At 35.6% G+C, this 23,253-nt stretch overlaps 1 protein-coding gene across 5 annotated transcripts in view; it reads right to left on the bottom strand.

Moving 5' to 3' along the window:
* The window catches only part of carmil2 (capping protein regulator and myosin 1 linker 2), a 51,442-nt gene extending 28,340 nt beyond the window's left edge, over positions 1–23,102 (bottom strand). For 3 of the 5 annotated variants that reach the window (XM_067390406.1, XM_067390407.1, XM_067390408.1), the window contains exons 1-25: positions 22,978–23,102; positions 22,729–22,823; positions 21,592–21,642; positions 17,257–17,316; positions 15,359–15,480; positions 13,080–13,177; positions 12,916–12,986; positions 12,757–12,830; positions 12,139–12,214; positions 9,262–9,350; positions 9,064–9,158; positions 8,888–8,974; positions 8,664–8,773; positions 7,169–7,246; positions 6,912–6,988; positions 6,724–6,828; positions 6,234–6,303; positions 6,066–6,147; positions 2,791–2,887; positions 2,484–2,538; positions 1,604–1,776; positions 1,183–1,251; positions 997–1,090; positions 811–909; positions 556–684 (exon numbers count right to left, since the gene is read on the bottom strand). In XM_067390406.1, the coding sequence (XP_067246507.1) occupies positions 556–684; positions 811–909; positions 997–1,090; positions 1,183–1,251; positions 1,604–1,776; positions 2,484–2,538; positions 2,791–2,887; positions 6,066–6,147; positions 6,234–6,303; positions 6,724–6,828; positions 6,912–6,988; positions 7,169–7,246; positions 8,664–8,773; positions 8,888–8,974; positions 9,064–9,158; positions 9,262–9,350; positions 12,139–12,214; positions 12,757–12,830; positions 12,916–12,986; positions 13,080–13,177; positions 15,359–15,480; positions 17,257–17,316; positions 21,592–21,642; positions 22,729–22,823; positions 22,978–23,014 (2,193 nt within the window). In that variant the 5' untranslated portion in view covers positions 23,015–23,102. Of the gene's footprint in view, positions 1–555; positions 685–810; positions 910–996; positions 1,091–1,182; positions 1,252–1,603; positions 1,777–2,483; positions 2,539–2,790; positions 2,888–6,065; positions 6,148–6,233; positions 6,304–6,723; positions 6,829–6,911; positions 6,989–7,168; positions 7,247–8,663; positions 8,774–8,887; positions 8,975–9,063; positions 9,159–9,261; positions 9,351–12,138; positions 12,215–12,756; positions 12,831–12,915; positions 12,987–13,079; positions 13,178–15,358; positions 15,481–17,256; positions 17,317–17,403; positions 17,453–21,591; positions 21,643–22,728; positions 22,824–22,977 lie in introns of those variants that run through there. The other 2 variants (XM_067390410.1, XM_067390411.1) reach the window with 2 other exon arrangements.
* Between the last annotated feature and the right edge of the window lie 151 nt (positions 23,103–23,253).

The following is a 23,253-nucleotide window of genomic DNA, read 5'->3' as shown; positions in this document are numbered from 1 at the left end:
AAAGTTCAAATAGCACTGCATAAGAGGAATGACTCGTACACTAGCTACTGTTCAAAGTTTGGAGAAATTAGTACTTTTATTCAACAAGAAAGCATTAAACTGATCAAAACTTAAAGTAAAGACATTTACAATGTTACAAAAGACTTCTATTTCATATAAAACGTTTTACTCATTAAAGAATACTGAAAAAACTGTATCACATTAATTATAGTCAGAAATGTTCCTTGACGACCAAATCAACATATTAGAATGATTTCTGAAGGATCACTGAAGACACACTGAAGACTGGAGTAATGGTGCTGGAAAATTCACAGGAATGAATTACATTTTAAATATATTCAAATAAACTGCAGTTATTTTAAATGGTAATAATATTTCTGTTTTTACTGGATTTTTGATCAAATAAATGCAGACTTGATGAGCACTAAATATTCAAAAACATTCATAAAAACATTCAAAAATCTTAGCGATTCCATACTTTTGAACAGTAGAATATAAAATTATCAAATTTTTAATCTGTAATATTGCAAACCATGTAGATGTGTAATCTCATACACTAATGGCTGTCTTTGCATGTTGAAGCGCTTCCTCTGCGAGCAAAATGTCCGACTGCACCTCTTGTATATTATAGCAGGTTAAAGGATGCACACTTTCCTGTAGTTTTTTACAGAGATCCTGCACTAACTGAGCACAAAGAGAAAGAGACAGACACATTCTCATTATGATCTGAACCCTTAGTATTACAGTCCACTATATCATAGGCAGTAATAATTAAAATGGCAAATATAGGAAGAATATATCCAATCAAACCTGTTCAGAGCGAGTGGTCTTCAATCCATGCTGCAGATGGCACATTTCCTCACCCGTCGCACACTGTCTCTGATTGTTCCTGCGTAAAAAAGCCTGGATCTACATGTAGGCATGCAAAAAGAGTCAGTTATATCTTATCATCATCTGTTTTCCCGGCTTTCTATAGCACTGCAAATGAGAACTAACTTTCTGTAAAGCCTCCTCCATCTTCTCTGGGGTGTTTCGATAGGCTTGAAGAATATCACTCACTGGAATGGACATGTTCTGTAGTGTCAAGTTCCTGTTTGAACACACAAAGAAACGAGAAATACACACTTTTTAACAAATACAAGTCACTGAAAAAATCTCTGTAGGTCTGTGGGTTACTCTCACTTTTCCATGGCATTGGCCACATCCATAAATCCTCCAGAAGTCACATTGTTCCGGTCCCAAACCAGCGTTCTGTCAGAAAACAAGGCACAACGGTGACATTTTATAATAAGGGTTCATTTGTTGACATTAGAATTCATTAGTCTTGGCTAATGTTAATCTTGACATTTATTTATACATTTTTTAGGATCAAAAGTTGTTAACATTAATGCACAACTAACATGAATATGAACATTTTTATTAAGTAACATTAACAAAGTTTAATAAATGCTGTAATATTACATTTACTCATTGTTAGTTCATGTTAGTTAATGCATTAACTAATGTTAACAAATGAGACCTTATTGTAACGAACTATAATTAACTATAAATTCTGTCCAGGAACAATTCTGAAAAAAGTCATCATGTGTGCATGAAAAATTACTTTAGCTTGGTGTTGATCATGAGGGCCTTTGCTAGCATCTTTGCTCCTGTGTCACCTATACAATTTCCACTGATATCAATCTTGGACAGGCTGGCGTTGCTTCCCAGGCTGTTGATGAGGATGGTGGTACCTGTTTTCAACTTTGAGTCACATACAGAGAGAGACTCCAGTGGCTAAAAAGTGTGAAAAAAAGTAAAAGGTCACTATCCATCCCATATGCACATATCATGTTCTTTATCAAGCTCCATTGATCTTACATTCAGAGTCATTTTATGTAGTCATTAACCTTTGGCTGTAAGTCTCATTAAGATTTCTATCAAGTCTCATTAGCTACAGAAACAGTATCGACTGAGCAGGTTGGGTTGTGAGAGGCCAGCGCTGATTCTTTGGAGAGCATAAATGCTCCCATTAATGTGGATAAAGTTATATAAAGTTGAGAGTTTGTTTTAATGAGTCCTATCTTTGAGTCAGAGCTGCTTGTGTAATTACTGAGCCCAGGCGTGCCTTAATTGAGAGGGATTCTGGGTAATTAAAATTCAGGGCTTGCTGGAGGAATGAAGGGGGGGGCGTCTCTGTGGACCTTCTCTCTTTATTGGTGGTTCTAGTATAAAAAACACACAAAAACACACATCTCCACTGCTAACTGAGCCAAAGAGAGCAGCTCTTCCTACTCTCTATGTTATGTGAGAGCTGTGGTCCCTAGGTGGACGCTCTGGTGTACGTATTCATAGTGGATGGGAGACGTGATCCAATTTTGCAGTAATACTCATATAATTTGGGAGAGGCTGACTGTAGATATGACTGAGGCCGGATTCTAACAATATAATGGAAAGTGTGTGTATGTGTGTAGTTTTTCTGATATTACAAATGATGTACTCACACACTCCTCCTCCTGAATTAGCTGTACAAGGCGGTGTAACACATCTGTAAGAGCTCTGAGAGAAAAGGGAAATATGCCTCATATAAAAGAAAGGAAAAGAAGAATAGGTGGAGAAAGCGAGGAGGATAGACTGTCTGAAAGGTGGATCAAAAACATTTTAAAGGAAATTAGTGATTTCAGCACCACTAGCACAACCATGTTGAAATTTAACTGGTTTCCTAAACAACCACCCATCTAACAATCAAAATTACACACATCATTTAAAAAAGAAGAAGAAGAATCCATACCTAGATGACATGGCACTTACCTAGACTTCATGGCAAAATTGCGTCCGATTGAAAGGTGTCGAATAGAGTGACTGCGGCCAATGGAGAGAATTAAAGTAACCATATTGCTCTCAAAACCTGAGAAAGAGAAAAATCTAAATTATTAATTGTGATTTGTTTTATTATTAAGTCATGTTAGCCATTCTGCAACTTCCTTTTTGTTTCTTTATCCATTTCTTTTAGGAAGATTTGGTTGAGTAAGTTATTGTTAACAGTTTGTGAACATTTCTCATTCTGCAAAGGGTCGACACTGAACGTATTCTATTATATACTTACTAGTACCTACTGAAAAAGTGCTTGTATCTAATAAATAAGTACTAGTATGTATTTAACACTTACAAGTACCTAATGAATAAGTACTTGCATCTAATAATAAATACTAGTATCTAATGAACAAGAAATTGTAACTAATAAGTACTTATATCTAATAAATAAGTACTAGTATCTATTAAATTACTAGTACCTAATGAATAAGTACTAGTATCTAATGAATAAGAACTAGTATCTAATGAATAAGTACTAGTATCTAATGAATAAGTACTAGTATCTAATGAATAACAACTAATATCTATTAAATTACTAGTATCTAATGAATAAGTACTTGTATCTAATAACAAGTACTTGTATCTATTAAATACTTACTAGTATCTAATGAATAAGTACTTTTATCTAATCAATATCTAATAAATAAGTATTATTATCTAATGGATAAGTACTAGTATCTATTACTTAGTAGCACCTAATAAATAAGTTCTAGAATCTAATGAATAAAAGCATCTATTACTTACTAGTATCTAATAAATAAGTACATGAATCTAATGAATAAGTACTACTATCTATTAAATACTAGTACCTAATTAATAAGTATCTAATAAGTTGTATCTAATAAATACTTGTATCTATTAAATACTTACTAGTACCTAATGAATTAGTACTTGTATCTAATAAGTACTAGTATCTAATAAGTACTTGTATCTAATGATAAGTACTAGTATCTATCTAATGATAAGTACTAGTAAGAAATACGTACTATTATCTAATAAATAAGTAATAGTATTAATTAGTAGTTCCCAATGAATAAGTACTAGTATCTAAGAAATTAGTACTAGAAGAATGAAAATAAATATTAGTATGTTTTAAAGATGTAAAACGGAAAAACGGCTTCAGACACAGCGCAGTGGAATGAAAATTACACATGGTCTTGTGACATGTTTTGAAAAGTTGTGCTTATTTTAATATGACATGGCATTTTGAAAAAGTGGCGCTCATGCAAAAGATGACATCTGTCTAATGAATGTTTACACAGAAAAACAATTGAAAGGGTTATTTCACCCAAAAATGAAAATGTTGTCATTAATGACTCACCCTCATGTCGTTCCAAACCTGTAAGACCTCCGTTCATCTTCGGAACACAAATTAAGATATTCAGTTTAAGATATAAGATATTAAGATATAGCTTTCACTCCACAGTGACGCTGCTTCTTCTTCTTCTTTCCTGTTTTACAGCGGTTGGCATCTAGCTTATTGCTGAATTACCACCCCCTTCTGCTCCGGACAGTGACGCTGCTTATGTGTTATCCAGAGCGCCCGAGTTTCGTTTACAGTCTGAGGGAGACGCACGCTGTATTCAAGCTATTCTTGTATTTTGGTATTGCTATGTTTTTTAAAATGGTGCGTAGGTGTGCATGTCGCGGATGTCCTTATCGCGTCACTGTCCGGAGCAGAAGGGGGCGGTAATGCACCAATAAGCTGGATGCCAACCGCCGTAACACAGGAAAGAAGAAGAAGAAGCAGCGTCACTGTGGAGTGAAAGCGGATATACAACAGATCCGGAAGAGAAGACAATGCTGAATAAAGTCGTAGTTTTTGTTATTTTTGGACCAAAATGTATTTTAGATGCTTCAAAAACTTCTAACTAACCCACTGATGTCACATGGACTACTTTGATGATGTTTTTATTACCTTTCTGGACATGGACAGGATACGATACATACATTTTCAATGGAGGGACAGAAAGCTCTTGGACTAAATCTAAAATATCTTAAACTGTGTTCCGAAGATGAACGGAGGTCTTACGGGTTTGGAACGACATGAGGGTGATTCATTAATGACAGAATTTTCATTTTTGGGTGAACTAACCCTTTAAAAAGCAGCACAGTGGAACTCAAAAACACATTCTGTGTGAACCTGCCCAAACAAAAAACGCTCCAAGTTCACCTATCACGCTCCTGATATCCCATATATGGACTGCTCACTGTAAACACTCAAAATGACTGACAGGCAGAAATGCATTTAAGAACAGTCATTTCAGTGATATATTGAAGGAATTAGGATAACTTTATGCATACCATTCCTTAAAAACTCCATAAATTGTTTAAAGCACCTTTAATACAATCACTGCAAGTGTCAAATGATTTCTAGTGCCCCAGTCATGTATGTTTTCACCTCTTACAATTCAAATATCTCTCTCACTTATTTCACACTGACACTAGCCTCTCTATCCCTTTCTTGTGTGTGTGTTTGTATATGTGTTCAGACAGGTGTGATGATAGCCCTGCAGCGGCACAGTGTGGGTCCAGTGGGTCATGTGCTATTCTGACTGATGTGTTGAGCCTTTCTCCTCATGTAGCCAATACAACAACGCCTATATTTGCTTCGTCTCCTCCTGGGTTATAAAAATAGCATGGCCTGATTCCATCTTCTCCCAGGGTTCAAAATTTTCATGAGCTTCTGTCTTAAAAAACACTAGTTGCTTCGAGAACCATCAAAAACATCCAAAATAATTACATTTTCTATTAATCAGATATCTAGTTCATATTACAAACATGCATTTAATGAACTAAGGTATATTCCAGGTTAAATACAAGATAAGCTCTATCCACAGATTTTCCCTAAAGAATCTACGCCAAAAAAAATGCAGTAAATGTCTGCAAATATTATCAGGTCATTGTACAGATGTACACAACAGCCCCATTTACTTCTTTCTTATCTTATGAAAAGAAGAGGTTTTCTGAGAGGCGAGAGGACAAATGCACCCACACTGCGAGTCAGATTAATTTATGCCTCCATCTCTCCATGTATCAGATATGATTTATAACCAAATGTAAGTAGAGACCCTGTAATCCCTCTAGTGCTGTTGAGAAAAAGACAGTCAGCGAGAGCAATATAATAAATCTGACAGAAATAAAGAGGAAGGTATAAAGGGGGGTTAATAAAGTGCTGGCCCTGTGAATGAGAATAAAATAAGAGACTGTACCGTTTTCAGACAGATCCAGACTGTGGATGGCCTTGGCCTCGAAGATGTGTTCCTGAATCACCTGAGCTCCAGCCGACCTCAGCTACATGTACCACAATGTCACGCACACAATTTTAAGAAAAGATTTATACAATATTTCAATGTGTATGTGTGTGTGTGTGTGTTTACCTCACAGCAGCTGATGTCTAACTCCAGCTCAGATAGATGAGTGTTGGTGGCCAGGCCTTGTAGTAACAATCTAAACAACATTAACATTGGACATTAATAATGATTTTTTTTTTTTTTTTTTTTTTTTAAATACACTACTGTTCAAAAGTTTAAGGTAAGATTTTTTGCAGCACAACTGTTTTCAAAATTGATAACAATAAGAAAGGTTTCTTGAGCACCAAATCAGCATATAAGAATGGTTTATGAAGGATCATGTGACACTGAAGACTGGAGTAATGATGCTGAAAATTCAGCTTTGCCATCACAGAAATAAATTACTATTTGTTGAGCATAAAAAAAATCTCCAAACCTTTGAACAGTTGTGTATACAAAACTCATTACAGATATTTAGATCATAAGCAAACAGATGCCAAATTTAAGGCCTGTCACAGGAGATGGATTTAAGCTTGTAAAACAAACATTTATGATAATATTGGAACAAATCCCATACCTGAGAGCCTCTGGAGGTAGTTTAGTTCCAGCAAATCCCACGTATTTTAACACAGTGCTCTTGCTAAAGAAATCCCTCACACTGCGTGTGACCTCTCGTACTTTCCTAGCACAGCCACACAGATCAGTATGTACATGCAGCCTGCGTAGAGATGCTTACAATTCATAAAGTCACTTTTGATGGCTCACCTATGAGAAAAAGTGTTTCTGGAGAGGTTGAGGTAGCTCAAAGTAGTGCAGCAGCCGGCAGACAGAGACACAAACAGCTAGAGAGAAACCGGAATAGAAAGAGAAAAGTCAGAGGTACTTCAGATACTTTACTGAAGTAAAACAATTTAAGCATTTAACTCATGGGCTATTATCGGATAATATTGGACTCCCTAATTCATTTTACACCACAAAATGAGCACTTAAATAAAATGGAGAATATAACTGATGGGACTCACTGTGTCTAGAGGGCAGTCTGTGTAGCTGAGGTCCAGGTGAGAAACTGCATTTGGAACAGACAGGAACTTAAAGAGGTTCTATAACAGAGACAAGACAAGCATGTGATTTCAAAGCCATCCTGTCCCAAGTGTTTTCCTATTCACTCCTTTTTCTAAATTTAGTTCCTCAAAACAGGTAATGTACCGGATCATTAAGTCCATTCACTTCTACAACAGAAGAACATTGAAACTGAAAATTATCTATATAACATAACAACCCCGTACAATGATCAACAGTAAGTCCGGAAGCAAGACCACCTGCATGTTTGACCATGGAGATGGTGTTCTTCTGCTCATAAGCTTTGCCTTTTTTGCACCAGATGTACCGCTGATCCATGGGTCCAAAAAGTTCCAGTTTTGTCACATTCCTCCATAAAACATTCTTCCACAACTCCACAGGTATGTCCAAATGAATTTAAGCATATTTGAATCAGCCTTTTATGTTCTTCTTGGTGAAGAGTGGCATTCGGAAAAGCTGCAAAGCTTATGAGCAGAAGAACAACACCTCCATGGTCAAACATGGAGGTGGTCCAGTCTTGTTATGGGGTTCTTTGCTGTTGCAGGAAGTAGAAATCTTGACTGTATGAATGACATCATGAATTCTTTGAAGTATCAAGCCATTTTGGCAAAGATGGTGATGCCCTCGGTGCAGAGACTGAAGCTTGATGAACAATGGACTTTCCTGCAGGACAACCGTCCCAAAGTATACATCCAAATCTACTTAAGCTTGGTTCAGGGATCATCGTAGAATGTTTTTGAGTGGCCTGTACAGTCGTCAGATTGAAATCTCATTGAAAATAATTGGTGGAATTTGTAGACTATTTGTAGACTAAACCAAAGACTATCAGTGATCTGGAAGCTTTTTTCAAGCGAGGAATGGGCCAAGATTGCAGTAGAGAGGTGACAGAAGCTTCTAAGCACTTACAGCGTTTGCTGAAGGTTATAAAGAATAAAAGATTCTGCCCAAAATTTGGCTTTTGGGGGTTGAATAATAATGTCTTGCAGGTTAAGGGGTTTGAATAATTTTCATTGCAACTGTGCATATATATATATATATATATATATATATATATATATATATATATATAATTCTTAAACAGTTTGAAACAGAAACATTTTAAAACCTACTGTACTTTTTGTATTCTAATAAATTAATTTTATTTAATTTAATAATTGCTTTTATATCTCCTTGTATCCCTTTATTATTATTCATTGCATTTTAATGTGCTCCTACATTTTTCAACTTAGGTTTCAACTTAACTTTGCAATAACAGGAATAAATGATATTTTAAAATATATTAAAACAGTTGTAAAGTCTAATAATGTTTCACAATATTTCTGTTTATACGGTTATTTTTGATTAAATAAATGTAGCCTTGGCAAGTTCTTTCAAAAAACTGAAAAAACTTCTTACTGGAACTTCCCCCCCACATCCCCCCAGCTCTCTAAAACTCACCGTAGCCTCTTCTGTGGCCAGGCAGCCAGTGTTTCCGCTCAGGTCTAGGTGGGTCAGGGTTTTGCACAGAGACGTACTTTGATGAAGAACTTGAACCAGACAGCCAAGACCTAGGATTGCAATGCCATGGCAACTAACACTTTATTATCTTGAATACAGTTACTTTTGTAGTCATGAAACAGTATCTTGACATGTATAAAAGGAGTAAGAGATAAAAACTGCACCTTTCGGGGACATGGAGACCTTGGAGAGGTATAGCTGACTGAGACCACGGGACAATTTGTTCAAACTCTGACTGAGAGCAATCACACCTGAGTGCAGGTAAACAGAGAAATCAGCATATAACACACAAACAGACCGAAACTGAATCTCAGATTACAGAGAATATTTGCATCAGAACCTTTATCCTCTATAGCATTGACAGACAGGTTGATGATATGGACAACAGAGGCAGAACTGTCCCGAAGAGCGGAGGCCATCTTGACAGCAAAATCCCTGCATCGTGGATTCAAAGACATTTAACTTACTTCAAAGTAATGCTCAGAAACTGGTTAAATGTTTAACTTTTCATAAGTACAAGGGCCTTGATTAAGCTCACATTTTGAGTCCACTGGCCTCCAGACTGACCTCCTCCAGAGCACAGGACCGGGCAATCATATAGAGGATCTGCTCTTGCACATCAGGGGTCTGAGAACAAAGAACAGAGGCTGATCAACAACAAACAATGTTTTTGGAGACAAACAGACACACCAAGATTGACATGAACTGAGTATGTATGATATACTATGATAAAACATGTTGAGGGGGAAGAATTGTGATCTGTGCAGCCACAAAGTATTGAAAAAATGAAAGAGTATGCTTGTTTGACTGGTTCAAGAAAGTGGCTTCAGCTACAATTCCTTGTCCTACCTATCTCTCTGTTTCTCTCCATCTAAATGAGTATACTGTATCACGCAGAGATCAAAGTCTCCCTTCAGCATGTCTTCTTGTGTTGTTGTCATGGTCAGCCCAGCAATTTATTATTTGGCAAGTGGCCTATATCTGACCTCTCCACAGCCAGGAGCGAGAGGAGATTGAAGTCTGACATGACTGAATAAGCCAAGTCTAAACAAGAACAACAATTCTGCTCCAATTTAAAGGTAGGGTAGGCAAAGTTTTTCATAAACATTTTTTTATACTGGTTGAAACTCTCTTCACATCCTGATAGCAATCAATAATAGAAGTAGTCTAAATATTTAAAGATTAACATATACAGTGGGTACGGAAAGTATTCAGACCCCCTTAAATTTTTCACTCTTTGTTATATTGCAGCCATTTGCTAAAATCATTTAAGTTCATTTTTTTCCCTCATTAATGTATACACAGCACCCCATATTGACAGAAAAACACAGAATTGTTGACATTTTTGCAGATTTATTAAAAAATAAAAAACTGAAATATCACATGGTCCTAAGTATTCAGCCCCTTTGCTCAGTATTTAGTAGAAGCACCCTTTTGATCTAATACAGCCATGAGTCTTTTTGGGAAAGATGCAACAAGTTTTAAACACCTGGATTTGGGGATCCTCTGCCATTCCTCCTTGCAGATCCTCTCCAGTTCTGTCAGGTTGGATGGTAAACGTTGGTGGACAGCCATTTTTAGGTCTCTCCAGAGATGCTCAATTGGGTTTAAGTCAGGGCTCTGGCTGGGCCATTCAAGAACAGTCACAGAGTTGTTGTGAAGCCACTCCTCCGTTGTTTTAGCTGTGTGCTTAGGGTCATTGTCTTGTTGGAAGGTAAACCTTCGGCCCAGTCTGAGGTCCTGAGCGCTCTGGAGAAGGTTTTCATCCAGGATATCCCTGTACTCGGCCGCATTCATCTTTCCCTCGATTGCAACCAGTCGTCCTGTCCCTGCAGCTGAAAAACACCCCCACAGCATGATGCTGCCACCACCATGCTTCACTGTTGGGACTGTATTGGACAGGTGATGAGCAGTGCCTGGTTTTCTCCACACATACCACTTAGAATTAAGGCCAAAAAGTTCTATCTTGGTCTCATCAGACCAGAATCTTATTTCTCACCATCTTGGCAAACTCCATGCGGGCTTTCATGTGTCTTGCACTGAGGAGAGGCTTCCGTCGGGCCACTCTGCCATAAAGCCCTGACTGGTGGAGTACTGCAGTGATGGTTGACTTTCTACAACTTTCTCCCATCTCCCGACTGCATCCCTGGAGCTCAGCCACAGTGATCTTTGGGTTCTTCTTTACCTCTCCAACCAAGGCTCTTCTCCCCCCATAGCTCAGTTTGGCCGGACGGCCAGCTCTAGGAAGGGTTCTGGTCGTCCCAAACATCTTCCATTTAAGGATTATGGAGGCCACTGTGCTCTTAGGAACATTAAGTGCAGCAGAAATTTTTTTGTAACCTTGGCCAGATCTGTGCCTTGCCACAATTCTGTCTCTGAGCTCTTCAGGCAGTTCCTTTGACCTCATGATTCTTATTTGCTCTGACATGCACTGTGACCTGTAAGGTCTTATATAGACAGGTGTGTGGCTTTCCTATATAATCAAACACAGCTCAAATGAAGGTGTAGAACCATCTCAAGGATGATCAGAAGAAATGGACAGCACCTGAGTTAAATATATGAGTGTCACAGCAAAGGGTCTGAATACTTAGGACCATGTGATATTTCAGTTTTTCTTTTTTAATAAATCTACAAAAATGTCAACAATTCTGTGTTTTTCTGTCAATATGGGGTGCTGTGTGTACATTAATGAGGAATAAAAATGAACTTAAATGATTTTAGCAAATGGCTGCAATATAACAAAGAGTGAAAAATTGAAGGGGGTCTGAATACTTTCCGTACCAACTGTATCTTCTGTGGACCAAAATATTTTCGTCCAATAATTGCACTCAGACCGATACAATGATAGATGTCCTACTGCCTGTCAACGTATATACTTCCATACCTCCACGATGCTTTCAAGCTCGCGCAGACATCACGTCATCAGCGTGTTACATGAGGTCATGCAGCAGAGTTGTAGACAGACAGTCACCGAGCGCCACAAACAAACAGCAGCCACCTTTTACAGTTCCTCCTGAACCAAAACAACGAGCTTATGCTGCCGTAAATAAGAGATGGCAACCCTTGAGGTTCTACTCGGTGCCGTTCACGTCCTCAGAATTATGCAAAATGAATCTGCCGCAGTCAGTTGCTACAAGCCAGATCTCTAAGTTGTTTATGTTCATTATTGTAATGTTATGTGCTTTGAAACATGTGATAATTTCCATCTCTTATGACGCTTTGCAGACTCTGCTCTGGCTGTGTGCGTTCATGTGTTTTGGAGGAGGCGTGGCTTTGGAGAGCGCTCTGAAGGGAGGGTGGGATCTTATGCTTTCAAAGCTAGCCTGCTATTGTTAGCCTCTGCTTGCCTACCCTACTTTTAACAGATTTCTTTATCAGTATTCGTGATTATTGGCCCAGTAGTATCCATACATACCAGTTTGAAGTCCTTGCTGCATATCTTGGTAAACCACTGGTTGAAAGACAGAGCGCCCACTGCTAAAGCCAAGTCCCTGTTAACATTTTAAGAGATTATTATTATTATTATTATAAAAATATAAAAACATCAAAAAGAAATAGACAATTTTACATTAAAATGTATGAATTAATTAATCAATTTATATATTTAAAATAATCCATTTTAAAAGTTTGGGGTCAGTACATTTCTTCTTTTTTTTAAGAAATTATAGTTTATTCGGCAAGCATACATTAAATAGATCAAAAGTGGCAGTATAGATTTTCATATTGTTACAAAAAAATGTCTATTTCAAATAAATGCTGTCCTTGTTGAACGTGCTATTCAAAGAATCAAATTATCACAGTTTCCACGAAAACATTAAGCAGCACAGCTGTTTGCAACATTGAAAATAATAAGAAATGTTTCTTGAGCAACAAATCAGCAGATTAGACTGATTTCTGAAGGATCACGTGACATTGAAGCCTGGAGTAATGATGCTGAAAATTCAGCTTTGCATCACAGGAATAAGTTACATTTTAAAACATATAAAATAGAAAACAGTTATTGTAAATAGTATTGTAAAATTTCATTGTATACCTGCTGTCTAAATGACTGAAGTCTATGAGGTTGAACACCCGACAGTTCTGAACATGGTAAATATTATCAACATCCTAGAAACAGAAGCAACAGTTCTTAAAACTATCATTGCTAAACCTTTGACATTTTGATTCTTGTTAAGTGGTGACTACTACATACCCACTGAACTTCCACACAGCATGGGAACTCGTTGAAGTCACACAATGCTGCATAGGTGTCCGAAAAGCCTCCTGTAAGGGACCAAAGAGGATGAAGAAATCAAATGAAAGTACTTTGATATCTAAATAACATCTAGATGTGATTATTCTTAACAGTCATCTGACCACAAGGTCCAACTGCTCCATTCACATGTTCTTCAACTCTGGAGGCAAGACTACATAGCCGCTCTTGAAGATCAGGGGGAATTTTCTTCAGCAACTTCCTGAAAGCAAGAAAAAGATGGAGGGGGATAAAGATAAGATCAGCGTAAGCACATCGGCCAACACAAATTCTTTCTTTAGCTTTCCAGTCATGCTATACACCAAGTGATCATATTGGCACTTGATGATATTAGATAATGAGTACTTTTAAAGGTCACGTTTGTTCCGTTTGTGGGAAGATAAATCTGTTAAGACTTTCCAGAAAGAGTGAGTCAAATTGGTGAAGACCTTGTTTAAGTCATCAGTGATTAATGAAAATTGTGGTTCTGCTTCATGACCCAGATTTTACATCAGATATTCAATATACAAACTGCATCTGCATCTGCATCTACATCTGTGTGTTTAAAGTTGTTATAGTGCTACTCTGTGTGTTCGCTCGGCGGCTACTATGAGACTCTTGTTGCACACTGCAGTAACTACGCTGTAAATCAAGAAAACAAGATTTAAACAATAGTTTAAACACACAACATTGCTGTGTTGAGCTATATAACATGATTAGTTTTCTGTCAATTAATGTATCTTCACCTGTCTAATATAACATATAATATATTAAAGCCTCTTTGATGTTTCCATGGTTTCTACAAAATAAAATTGGAAATTTCTATGGATTTAAACATTCTTGGAAACGTCGGGGATAATGTAAGTACACAAATCACAAAATTTATAACACTGTTCTAGTGTTTTTTGGATATTTTAATCCAAAAATCTTACATATTGTGCCTTTAAATCCATAATGGGAACCCCTAAAAGATCCCATATGAAGCGCCTTTAGAAAGACTGAATTTTCGAATGAGCTGTTTTCAGACTCTTTGAGAAATGAGGTGATGTGCAATGTATTATTATGAAATAATTGAAGTGTTTCTGATCTTCAATGTATGCAAACCTGTTGTAGAAGACCTCCAAAACAAAGGGAACTTTAAAAGGCATAATAGGGGCTATATAGAACCTTTTCTTCTAAGAGTGAAGTCTGGGTCATTTAATTTTAATTTATTGGTCTGAGGTCACAGTAAAAATAAAAAAAATAAAATCCTTTTTTTCTAATTAAGTTTTTACATTACACTATAAGTCTGTAAGCAAAAAGACAATATATGCAACTGTATTGTAAATTGTCAAAATGCTTTTATAAGTAAAAAGTATTAATTGTTTTAAAATTTTTAACTTTTAAATTATATTTACCAATATTATGTATGCAATATGCTTATTTTTAGGGTAAATGATTGTTAAAAATGCTTTTATTAGAAAAAATATGAATTGTATTTAAAGGGTTAGTTCACCTAAAAATGAAAATTCAGTCATTAATTACTCACACTCATGTCATTTCACACCCGTAAAACCTTCATTCATCTTCGGAACACAAATTAAGATATTTTTCATAAAATCCAATGGCTCAATGAGGCCTGCATTGACAGCGAGATAACACTTTAGCCCAGAAAGCTACTAAAGATGTATTTAAAACAGTTCATGTGACTACAGTGGTTCAACCTTAATGTTATGAAGTGACGAGAACACTTTTTGTGCACCAAAAAAACAAAATAACTACTTTATGACAATATCTAGTGATTTCAAAACACTGCTTGATGAAGCTTTACGAATCTTTTGTTTCGAATCAGGGATTCGGAAAGTCACGTGATTTCAGTAAACAAGGCTTCGGTACATGTTAAGTGTTTTGAAATTTCAATGATTCACTACTGGGGGGCATGACTTTGGCAGTTTGATACACGCTTTGAACCACTGAATCGAATCAAAAGATTTGTAAAGTTTCGAAGCTTCATGAAGCAGTGTTTTGAAATTGCCCACCACTAGATACTGTCATAAAGTTGTTATTTTGTGTTTTGGCACACAAAAAGTATTCTCGTCGCTTCATTACATTAAGGTTGAACCACTGTAGTCACATGAACTGTTTTAAATATGTCTTTAGTAGCTTTCATGCTTGCATCTGTGCCAAAATACTGAGCTGGATTGAACACATTGGCTTTGACGTCAATAACACACTTTTGAAAACCCTACTTGTTTTGCTGTCCTAACTATACATGTTTATTTGGTCAGCTGCACTGCACTATTTGCATATTAGCATTTTTTAAATCACAATGCATGACTGGATTAGACAACATTTTTACATTGAAAGAATGGTCGAATTAAATACATCATGTTTGATCAGCTGTGATGTTTCCCAGATCACTCACCCTGGTGATGAATCAGGAAAGATCTTCTTGAGTGAGGCGGTGACATGGCTGACCACAGCTTCCAGGTCTCTCACTGACATCATGCTAAGAGAGTAGATCTGCTTGTCTGTCTCAATAACCACCTCACAAACACATAATCAAAGTGTAAGGGATGATAAGTGAAGCGGAAGAGGATTTGAAGAGGATCTTTCTTTTGAGATGAAATGCTCAACTCCCATTACATGCCATGACACGTTTAACATTTGTAACAGTTTACAAACCACAGGCTTTACTCAAAAAAAAAACCATCATGGTTGAATGATGACCTCAACTTCCCCACGTTTCTAATTACATGTTTGCATTATACTATAAATATGTTAGCAAATTAAACAGAAAAAAGAACCTAAAAATTCTACAGTAAAAAAAGTGTGGTAACACTTTATTTTAGGGTCTTTTAACTAGTTTTGTATTAGCATGCATATTACTAGAATATTGGCTATTTATTAGTACTTATTAAGCACATATTAATGCCTTATTTTGCATGAACTTATTCTACATTCTTAATCCTACCCAATACCTAAACTTAACTACCTTACTATTAATAAGCAGTAAATAAGCAGTTTACTGAGGGAAAATCATAGTTAGTGAATACATGTTCCCTATACTAAAGTGTTACCAAAAGGGTTAATGGATACTTTTCATATTTCCGGGGTTCTCCGAAGCAGAGGTCATAGTTAGGTAAACTTCTATGGTGAACGGAAACTGCAAGAAATCTCTGTTTTGTACTCCCATTTGCTCCAATGGCAAAAGAAAAAATCCATGACAGAGTTTCCACGACTTTCCAAAAGAGGGGAAAAATATTGAGAGATTGATTGCAGCAGTCAGAAGAGAGAATGATGTGAAATTTTCCATCAATCCCTCGGCCGTTGTATTTGAAACACCCTCGCAGCAGCGTTTAAAAATGAAAATATGAAAACTTTACTAGATTTATGATGTTGATAACTGTAGAAACATATCATTGTCTGTGAAAAGTTTATTTTTACATGTAATGCATATATTTGTATTGTAATTTTTGAAAATGTTTTTTTATAATTAAAAAGTATTATCTCATAATTTACAGAGAAAAATCATATTTAACAAAATTACACTACCATTTAATTTTTTTTTTTTTTTTTTTGAGAAATTAATACTCTTATTGTGCAAGGATGCATTACTCTGACCAAAATTGACAGTGAAAACTTTGACATTGTTGCAAAAGATCTATAATTAACTTTCTATTCATCAAAGAATACTGAAAAGATGAATCGCTGTCTCCCCAAAAACATTAAGCAGGACAACTGTTTTCAACATTAAAAATAATAAGAAGAAATGTTTCTTGAGCACCAAATCAGCATATTAGAATGATTGAAAATTCATGAAATTCAGCTTTGGCATCATAGGAATAAATTATTTTAAAACATATTAAAACAGAAAAAAAATTAAATTGTAAAAATATTTCCTTGATGAGGATAAGAGACTTTAAAAAACATTTTATTATAAATTCACGTACACATTTATTCATTTAACAGATGCTTTTACCCAAAGCAACATACTTTATTTTAGGGTCTTTTAACTAGTTGCTTATTAGCATGCATATTACTAGAATATTGGCTATTTATTAGTACTTATTACGCACATATTAATGCCTTATTCTGCATGACCTTATTCTACATTCTTAATCCTACCCAATACCTAAACTTACTAACTATTAATAAGCAGTAAATTAGGAGTTTATTGAGGGAAAAGTCGTAGTTAATAGTTTATATATGTTCCCTATACTAAAGTGTTACCAACTTGTACAAATGTTACAGTGTAGATTAACAAGCAAATGTAAATGTTCATTATTCTTAAAGGAAGTGTTGTAGCCGTAGATCTCTTACCTGCTCAATACTGTCGATGGTGATGGCATAGATCTCTAGATAACTAAAGGAACTCTCCACCTGCAGCAAGAGACAGGACCGCTGTAAACGGCACACATACTCTGACATGTATATGCAGCAAATAACACTGGAAATACAGTGACTCACCAGTTAACACAGAAGAGAATGTGGGGATCAGGGAGGCTGGGTCATTTATTGAAACTCAAACACAGAAGTTGAGCTTTGGAACAAGTTTTTTTTTTTTTTTTTTCCACAGGAACTAGTATTGAGTCATGCACTTTCAGTATCTAACTGCATATCAATATCAATACACTCCATTAAGAGCTAATAGAAAAAATAATGAAATACAATCAACTCTTAAAGTAGTACATGTCATTCCATCTTCTCCAAAATCCTTAGTTATGAACTCACATCAAGCTGTTTGTACTACCAGCGGCAGTCATACGCATTAAATAAATATCACTCAGAGGAAATATAAAGTGTAATGGAGCTCTGCTAAGAAATATTTGCCCCTACAGCACTTTGAGTTAATACTGGACGTGACCTACTGACCCTCCTGCCTCTAACCTACTGCTTGTTTTATCAGCTGCATATTTTCAGGACACAGTGTCGATTCACTGTTCAAGGTTATCTGGTATTTTGTTTTTTTTTTGGCTCTCGGACAATTTCCTTATTCTCTAGAATGATAGAAGCATGCATTTCGCATACCTGATGGTCTGAATGGGAAGTTTAACATTATGATTTCTAAATGCTGAATGGTATGTTGGTACTGAAACAAGTGCTATGTGGTCATGTAATATTTACGTTACATTACTTTTTAATTTTAAGTATTTAATTGATAGTTCACCCAAAAATGAAAATTCTGTCATCATTTACTCACCCTCAAGTTGTTCCAAACCTGTATGACTTTCTGTCATCTGCTTAACACAAAAGAAGATATGAAGAGTTTGGTTCCAAAACGCGATAAACGCCATTTAAAAAAAAATTGAAAAGCCATTTATTAATTTTGCACAAAATGTGATATCCGTCATGTTATTCTGTCATGTTTTCTCCCTTTCTTCCCAAAACGCGACAAACGCCAGTCTCCTTTTTCTGCAGAACGCGATATATCCGCTCAACCAATCACAGCGCACCATTCCACGCGCTGTAAACATTGAAGGCTTTTTTAAAAGCCGTTTTTAATACCAATGTACTCTGCAAATGTGTTTATTTAACCGTGCGGTGGCGCCAGATACTCTTTAATCGGTAATGGCAATTAATTCATAACATTAACAAGATGACCGTTTTACGGAAGAGGATTAGGGCCATGTCACGATCACAGTCTGTTCCTGTTCACTCCGGACTCCATTTCCCATAATCCTCCCTGTCAATCACATGCACTCACTCCACCAATCACCTGTTGCCACATACAGCCATGCACACTCCACACTAATCACCACACCCAGCTGATACTCATTACCAGGACTATAAAAGACTCACACACACACCACCTCACCGCGAAGTCTTGATTCCTTGTGACAATTCTGAGCGTTTCCTTGTATCCTGTCTGCCTGTGATTGATCTTGTCTGTTACCCGTTCTTGACCCGTTGCTGCCTGTCCTGACTCTTGCCTGTTATACTGTTCTGTGAATGATATCCGCCTGCCTCGATCTACTGCCTGTGCCCTGACTACGACTCTGCCTGTTCCTTGCTGTTCCTGTTTACCCCTGATCGACCCAGCCTGTACGACTATGCTCACATTGAATAAAAGCTTGCAAATGGATCTCCGCCTGAGTCCCGCTTCGTTACAGGCCAAGCAATAATAAAAAATAAAACCATCTCAAGATTAAAGTTGTTAAATTTCGAGAAAAAAATTGTTACATTTCGAGAAAAAAGTCGAGATAAAATTTTGAGAGTAAAGTCATTAAATTATGAGAATAAAGTCATTAAATTACGAGAAAAAAGTTGTTAAATTACGAGAACAAATTCGTTAAATTATGAGAAAAATGACGTTAAATTTCGAAAAAATGTAATTTAACAAATTTGTTCTCGTAATTTAACGACTTTTTTCTCATAATTTAATGACTTTATTCTCAACATTTTATCTCGATTTTTTTCTTGAAATTTAACATGTTTTTTCTCATAATTTAAAGAGTTTATTCTCAACACTTTATCTCAACTATTTTTCTCGAAATTTAACGAGTTTTTTCTTGTAATTTAACGAGTTTATTCTCAACATTTTATCTCGACTTTTTTCTCGAAATTTAACATGTTTTTTCTCGTAATTTAACGAGTTTATTCTCAACACTTTATCTCGACTATTTTTCTCGAAATTTAACGAGTTTTTTCTTGTAATTTAACGAGTTTATTCTCAACATTTTATCTCGACTCGAGTTTTTTCTTGAAATTTAACAACTTTAATCTCGAGATGGTTTTATTTTTTATTATTGTTTGGCCCTAATCCTCTTCCGTACCATTTTGGGAGCGACAGCTGAATGTATTTTTAGTAAAATACCTGAATATAAGATAAATATTGGCAAAGTTTAGACACTGTCATATATGTGAATCAACTTACTTTTGTGTATTTTAAATTTGAAAAATAACTTTTATATTGATGGATTAATTGCATTTTGAAAAAAAAAAAGTGTCATGGATTTATTGCATTTTGGGAAAAAAATAATATGTTTTTATAATAAACTTTTTAAAATCAAAATGTAGATTTGAATTTTTAATGTTTTTATATCCAAAAGATGATATGTGAAAGTTTGAAACAGAAAATAGTGGTTTTCATCTTGCCACTTTCTTGGAAAAGAAAACACCTTTTTACTCAAATTAATCAAAATGGAGTTATTGCGTTTTGGAACCAACCTCTTCATATTTTGTTCCATCCTATGGAAGTCAATGGCTACTGGTTACCAGCATTCTTCAAAATATCTTCTTTTATGTTCAACAGAAGAAAGAAACTCACACAGGTTTGGAACAACTGATGAGAGAATTTTCACTTTAAGCCACACTTGAGCATTAAATTAATTTTCATTTTAAAACACAATATCAATAAAAATCTGCAAACAAATTATCAAATTTTTTATTTAAATTAAATTTAAAATGTATTTATTTCATTTATTTTTTTATTGTAATTTAACTTTTTGTTTGTCTGTTTAGGGTAAATAAAATTGTAAAATTTTTTGCAAAGACTTCTTTATTAACAACTTTATTAAACTTTATATTGCTGTTTTCAGGCTATATTTTGTCATTATTTTGAACAATATATGTTGTACATAACCATATATTGTCTATCTTTGAAATGTTTTGCTTGAAAGATGTGCTTGTATACTGTCTTTAAATTGAGTGATCTGAATTTATATACAGTCAAACCAAAAATTATTCAGACATTTTTTATATTTTTTACTAGTGGGTGCAGGACACTATAGTTCATTTATGTAAGTGAGGATAGCAAAATAAAGTAAACCACCAGTAAAAGTGATAAAAATTTGGAACCAAAAATTATTCAGACACTTTTACCTGACCATGTTTTGCTTAAGTGCTATCTGACATAATTAACATATGACAATCTTGTAATATTTTATTACCATTTTTTAAAACTATAGTGATTAAACTGTATTAATGAATGAAATGTTCAAGGTGTCTGAATAAACTTTGGTTTGACTGTATATATATATAAATACAAACAGACAGCGGTGTAGAAACAATTCGGTAAGTCTGTATGCATGTGTGTACTGGTCTTTGGTCTTTGATAACTGCTTATCTCCCCACAAAGTGTGCCAACAAACATAGAAATATCTAAAAGTAGAGGAAAGAACGTCTCCTCAGTTAAAATGATTGCTACGGTCCTGGTGTGAGATCTATGCGCTCTCTGATACAGGAGCAAATGTGACCCTGGACCACAAAAACAGTCATAATTTATTTTAAGATTTATACATCACATAAGCTGAATAAATAAGCTTTCCATTGATGTATGGTTTGTTAGGATAGGACAAGGATATGGATTAGGATTTGGCCGAGATACAACTATTCGAAAATCTGGAATCTGAGGGTGCAAAAAAAAATCTAAATATTGAGAAAACTGCCTTTAAAGTTATCCAAATGAAGTACTTAGCAATGCATATCCACTCACAAAAATATATTCCTCCCTTGATATATTTACGGTAGGTAATTTACAAAATATCTTCATGGAACATGATCTTTACTTAATATCCTAATGAATTTTGGCATAAAAGAAAAATCGATAATTTTGACCCATACAATGTATTGTTGCCTATTGCAACAAATCAAATATACCCATGCAACTTATGACTGGTTTTGTGGTCCAGGGTCACAAATTATATTGCTTCCCACCTTCACTGGCTGCTTGCTGTGGAACACATGAGCTCTCCATTGAGACATCACCTGTCAAAGAACAAAAACACAACAGAACAGTGTAAATGAGTCTAGCGCCATCTGCTGGTACATAAAAAAGAGCTCATAACAACATCTAGCTACTTCCTATCAGTTGTACTCTCAAATTTGTTTTCAGTCTTTGTGGCTTTCAGTTTTATGGCTCAGCAACCTACCTAAAAATATTGTTTTTTGGTCTGATTTTTATAACAATATTGTTTGGCAAAACCACACACACACACACACACACACACACACACACACACACACACACACACACACACACACACACACACAAAAAATACTGTGGCCTTTTCAGTGCTTACTCTTTCACATTAAACAGAGAAAAGCATGCAGCCCTTCAAATGATAAATGAACAGTTTCAGAAATGAACAATGCAGTGCTGACTGTGCAAGCAGATCTTTGCTCTGATGCTCTGCACATTTCTGCACCAGCAGTGAGCGCTGCTTTATAGTGTGTGGAGAAAGATGAACATCACAGTCGACGGTGAAGTAATTCAGTATTACTGACAAGACTAGGAGAATCTAGAGTTTTCAAATGAATTTATGACACTAATCATGTGACTCTTTGTACAGACAAGAAGCTCTTTTTATATCATTCTCAGATCATGCTGGAGAACATGATCATCAGGTTTTGAACAAACTTACGAAGTTCATGCAGCGCAAGTGCTGCTCTCATTAAAGCAAAAGGGCGACAAACCAAAACATTCTGAAATTCATTATTTTTTCCTCATATTTGTTTTAAATTTTTATTAAATGCAATTATATATATATATATATATATATATATATATATATATATATATATATATATATATATATATATATATATATATATATATAATTACCAATAAAGTGAAATTGCTGAAACTAAACATAAAATCTTCATAAAAATGCTCATTTTAGAAGAACATTTCAGATGACACCTAGAGGCTTTTGCATCTGAAGTCTTCACACATACACACACACACACACACACATGTGTGTGTATATATATATATATATATATATATATATATATATATATATAAATACACATTTAATATTACAAAATTGTGCGGGTGAGTGGCGGACGTACCAAAACTCTGCTCTCAGCTCGTCCCTTGTATTGGTTGAGATGCACCAAACTCATGAACTGAACCCTTTGTGGCTTCAGATACTGAGTTATGTCTTCTGTAAATCAAGCACAGATCCATTTATGCAGAACTGTACATCACTAATCTAAGCACTGTACTATAATGCCATAGTATGATAAAATATAAACAAACCTAGAAGTTATTCACTCATTTCTGTAGCATGTTCTGAAAGTGTTGTATAAGAATCTTACCTTTGAGGCAAAATGGGACCTCTGTCAGCGCCGCCATAATGTCTGATCACTATGTCGGTGGCAACAGGGTGAAGACAGGCCAGTGCTGGCAGCTCTTTTGTAAGTGTGTGATACACTCATACACACACACATCCTGCTGCTTTATGATTCATGCTTATGGGGGAAAACCACAGTTTGAGAGTACAGGTCTAAGACAGGATGTGACACCTGAACTGCATGAAGAGCATCCTATCACAGTCACTTCAAGATGTGCAGTTTCACACATAGCGCAATCAT

This window comes from Chanodichthys erythropterus, chromosome 7 (assembly GCF_024489055.1).
Source record: "Chanodichthys erythropterus isolate Z2021 chromosome 7, ASM2448905v1, whole genome shotgun sequence".
Classification (NCBI taxonomy): domain Eukaryota; kingdom Metazoa; phylum Chordata; class Actinopteri; order Cypriniformes; family Xenocyprididae; genus Chanodichthys; species Chanodichthys erythropterus.
This window is presented reverse-complemented; position numbering and strand designations above follow the sequence as displayed.